This window comes from Sinocyclocheilus anshuiensis, unplaced genomic scaffold (genome assembly GCF_001515605.1).
Source record: "Sinocyclocheilus anshuiensis isolate Anshui unplaced genomic scaffold, SAMN03320099.WGS_v1.1 scaffold21, whole genome shotgun sequence".
Lineage (NCBI taxonomy): Eukaryota > Metazoa > Chordata > Actinopteri > Cypriniformes > Cyprinidae > Sinocyclocheilus > Sinocyclocheilus anshuiensis.
Genome location: NW_015536472.1, coordinates 64,744 through 69,656, shown reverse-complemented (window position 1 = coordinate 69,656; position 4,913 = coordinate 64,744). Strand labels below are relative to the sequence as shown.

The window sequence follows — 4,913 nt, the reverse complement described above, 5'->3', positions numbered from 1 at the left end:
AAAGGGTGTTTTTTACACTACCATTGAGAAATTTTAACCAAAGTATGTTATAGACTTTTCATTAAGACCCTAAGGAATCATATCAACTTGTGAAAAATGGGCATCTGATGACCCCTTTAAGAAATGAAACACACAAGCCGTATTTACCTTTAGACACGCTGCCGTCTCCATCCGGCAGGATGACCCAGGGCACGGCTCTGTTGCCCTCTATCCGGTACACCACACCGGTACGGTCGTCCACGCTGTACAGGTGCCCGTTAAACACCACCAGCTCGGACAGCTCCATCCCGCGGCCCTTCTCCGACAGATGACTCTCCAGAACTACCGTCTCCGGATCCCACTCCACGGACACGCTGTCCCCGCTGTCGGACACCAGCAGGTGGCCTCGTTTCAGGAAGCTGAACCATGTGTTGTCCTTCTGGCTGCGCGAGTTCGTGTCCAGGTCTGCTATGACTCCGATCCGGTAGCGGATCCCGCTAGCCGTGTGTTCCGGAGGACTGAGCGGGTACGTGTCGTTATAACGCGAGTCCACCGATTCGGCCGCGGCCATCACACCTGACACGTCCCGGCTGGAACGCCACGAGCGCTGGCTGCTACCTTTGCTGTCGGTGGAGCTCGATGATGTTTGGTGCAGGTACGCAAGGACGGCCAATGCCAGCAGGATTACCACCGTGATGGCTCGCCATCGGAAGCGGAAACGCAGGTCGGAGATGGAGCTAGTGATGGAGGAGAACATGGAGACACCATGAACGGAAACCCGAATGGAGTCACGGCTCTCTGTTGACATGGAGAAGAGAAGAAACTTGAAATGATGAATTAATAATAGTTCTACTTTCCATGATAAAACATCTTTTGGACGTTAGGATATAAGTGCAAATGCTGGTTCAGATTTAAAGCAAGACACCACAGGTGAATAAGGTAAAAACAATAACGGTGCATGAATAATCATCTACTAATACATAAATTTAATATGAGCTGTATTAGTACATGATTATCCATGTACTGTTATTGTAGAGTGTTACGGGTAAAAATGTGAACTAACCAATATCACCATACTTACCCAGCTGATTAATCACAGTACATTAAGGGAATTGTTCTCTATTACTAATTTTCTGAAATGTTATGTTTAAATATGCACTAATTTGCATACAGAAATCTGAACGCTGGATAAAGCCAGATTTAAAATTCTGGTTTGGGTTTGTTGTCATATTAGAGTGAAAGGTTTTTATAGAGAGGATTTTGGATTTCTCTTTTTATCACTCCATAAATCATAAAATACTGTCAGCAGACCAAAAACAAACATATTTTCACCATATTTTTAGGAATAAGATGTTGTATAAATCAGTGTGAATGATATATGAACAAACCCCTCAGTATAAACCTTCAGAATATAGAGAGGAATAAAACTTAAGTTTTGGTGTTTGTAAGTGCTGCAGAAGCGGAGAAACAAACTCATTTTGAGAAAACAGCTTTTAAAGATATGTACTATAATTGAAATCTAAGGCAAAATCCTTGTTTTTCCATGCACAGTTTTTTAGTTGGTTTTTGAAAATTTGCTCTATTTTGCTTCCATAACATATCTTCTTTCAGACTAGAGGAATGAAAACATCCAAAATAGACATTTAAGCGTTTCTATTTTATTGCACTTTATCTATTTCCGCCTGTATATTTTAATTCCAATCCATATCTTTAAAAAGTTTTTTCTCCACTTCAGCAGCACTTACAAACACCAAACTTTACAGTTTTATTCCTCTCTATATTCTGAAGGTTTTTAGCGAGGGGATTGTTCATATATCATTCAGATTAAATTTTATTACATTATTGCTAAAAAAAAAAAAAAAAAGTAAAATATTCGTTTTTTCTGTTGACAGTATTTTCTGATTTATGGAGTGATAAAAAATGAAATCCAAAATCCCCTCAGTAAAAACCTTTAACTCTAATATGACAACAAAACTAAACAAGAATTTTGAACCTGGCTTTATCCAATATTCATATTTATTTTCTAGAAATGTATGCAAATTTAAACAACATTTCAGAAAACCTGTAACACCAAACAACTGTTTTGATGTACTGTGATTAATCAACCGGGAAATAAGGTGATATTGAACAGCTTTACCTTCCTAACCTGCAGTGTTTTGATTTAAACACACATAACAGTCACTTGCTATTAAACACTGACTTCCGCATTCGTGCCGAGTTTATATTCGTCTGAGCTACGGCTGTGTGACTATCAAATTTCCAGACGCAGGATTCCCAAATCAGATCCTTACGGAAGGGGAATGCTGATCATACCAAACCGTACATCAGCAAACTGTTTACTCTGTTTTTTCAACAGGTCACTGTAGGATACATTTAAAAAGTAAAGGCTGATAAATGCTCAAACTATTGTAGAAAGCATGCACATCCATGACATAATGCAAATCTGGTGCTCAACCAAACCTTTTTGCATTTTTTCCCATGATAAATGCTGCAGTATGTGCACGAAACTAAACAACAGATGCTTAAACAACAGCAAACCTCCCATCCCATAATGATGACACGTGCCTGAGAGAGTTCAGCGCTAAACGTGTCTGTTTAACAATCATTACTACACGCTTCATTAAGAAATTACACACCACTGTGGCCCAGAGCATGTGAATCTCAGCAACAAACCCTCATAAAACACGCTTCAGAACACCCAGCTGACCTTTAACATTTACATTTAGCAGACGTTTTTATTTAAAGCAGCTTACAAATAAGGAATAGAACAAACGATATTCATTAGGAGTGTCAGATCTTTGGACTCCACTGTATGTAAAATATACAGTATAATGAGTATTCATTCAATTAAATTTAATTACATTTCATTAAATAATTTATTTAGTGTCCTGAAAAATTAGAATTAAATCACATTAGAAGTTTTGATCATTCTTAACATAGAAACACTTTAGTTACACATACAGTAATACTTTATACGTTTTATTACTCATAACCAGATCAGATACTATACTGTATAGTATAATTATTATTTACTTATTTAGTAATTTATTGTATATATATATATATATATATATATATATATATAATTTATTACCATCTTAATATTATACATATGTAATATTAAATTCAAATTACTGTATATATTTTTTCTCTCATGATTTCATTAAAAATGTGGAGAAAATAGAATACACTGGATCATTTTTAATATAGAAACATGTCTGAAAGACAATAGAAACATGAATATATGAGCCAAAAACTTCATAAAATAAACTTTTAAAATAGTACATATAAACACAAAATTGATAAAATGCATTAAATTTTTAGTTAACTTTCTCTCAAATGGTTATGCCAATCATAATATATAAAAAAAAAAATAGAAACATGCAAAACAGAAGTATTTTCATTGCTAGTGTCAAACTTTTGGACTACACTAAAATAAAATAAAAATAAATACTTAATCTATTATTTCATTAAATAACAGTTTTAAAAAAAGATAATTAAATCGTCTTGGATCATTTTAATTTAACCAAAAAACATCTGAAAGACACAAGACACGCATAAACCTTCAACCAATCACAGCACGCTTGTAATGTATGTAATCGTTGACACGGCAACCATGACTTTACCTGTGAAAGGTGAGAGATCACCTGTGAACGAACCAGTCCAACAAAATAAGCAATTATACAACAATTAACATTGTTCATCAACATTGTTGCCCAACACAAACTCACTAAATATGAGTCCAAATCATTCGTAATTCATAAAGTTAAATAAAATCATTCATCATTTATAAAATAACCATTTAAATTAGTACATTTAAAAGAAAAACGGATAAAATTCATATTACATTTTTCTTTCAAATGGTTATGCCAATCATAAGTTATCAATAAGAACAAAAAAGTAATTAAGTTACAAACACACAAAACTATGTTTACTACTTGAGTAGTAAAAACGTTTGGACTACACTAAAATAAAATAGAAAATAAGCCAATTCATTACATAATTTAGTTTCTACTAAGAACAAAAATCACATTAGAAGCTTGGATCAGTGTTTTTCAACTGAAGCTCAACTATACTCAATACAGTAAATGTGAATAAAAGAGGAATGACAAACCTTTCTTTCTGGCCCTCATGTGTGGTGTTTGTGTCCTTCATTAAGTGTGAGTGTCTCTCTGGTGTGGTTTATTATCGGCCTCTCATCATCTTCTGGGATCATCAGCAGTGAGTGACGAGGCAAATAACGAACCCTAACCTACGACACACACTAACCTTCAAACTCAAACCTGCTGAAGCTCTGTGCCAGAGGTTACGGCTATAAAGCACATTAAACACTGCTCAACACCGCATTTCTCCTCTAAAGCTGTAATACCGTTAGAAATGTGAAACCAGACATTACAAGTTTATTTGTTCTCAGGACCGACTGTTTTTGTGTGTATATCTGCGGTCAGGTTTCTCTCGAAGAAAAGCTGATTTGTTTGGTAAATGATTGTACACCAGATCTGTCTGATCCAATCAGAAGAGAGCAGTGGACAGACCGGGACAGTTCTAGTAAAACTATAATATTCTGGTAATACTTTATGTTATACTCATAACCAGATCAGTAGCTCATGAACAAACTAATTTATATCTTTTTTAATTATATCTTATTTAATGCAATTCATTTATTTATTTCATATAATTATAATGATATATAATTTATTAATTTAAAATATATTAATAATTTTATATTATACATACATGTATTATTAAATACAATTAAATATATAATTAAAATAATGAATAATAATGAATAATAATAATAATGAAATTTAAATTAATTTAAATTAATTTAACATAATATAGAATATTATATTATATATATATGTGTGTGTGTGTAACTAAATTAATAGAATTAATAAATTATACATTAATTGAACATTATATAAAATATAACA

At 33.6% G+C, this 4,913-nt stretch overlaps 1 protein-coding gene across 2 annotated transcripts in view; it reads right to left on the bottom strand.

The window, feature by feature from the left end:
- LOC107700370 (soluble calcium-activated nucleotidase 1-like) overlaps positions 1–4,913 on the bottom strand; it is a 12,128-nt gene that overhangs the window by 5,892 nt on the left and 1,323 nt on the right. The window contains exons 1-2 of one of the 2 annotated variants that reach the window (XM_016502033.1): positions 4,094–4,343; positions 148–777 (exon numbers count right to left, since the gene is read on the bottom strand). In XM_016502033.1, the coding sequence (XP_016357519.1) occupies positions 148–777; positions 4,094–4,112 (649 nt within the window). In that variant the 5' untranslated portion in view covers positions 4,113–4,343. Of the gene's footprint in view, positions 1–147; positions 778–4,093; positions 4,344–4,913 lie in introns of those variants that run through there. The other variant, XM_016502106.1, reaches the window with a different exon arrangement.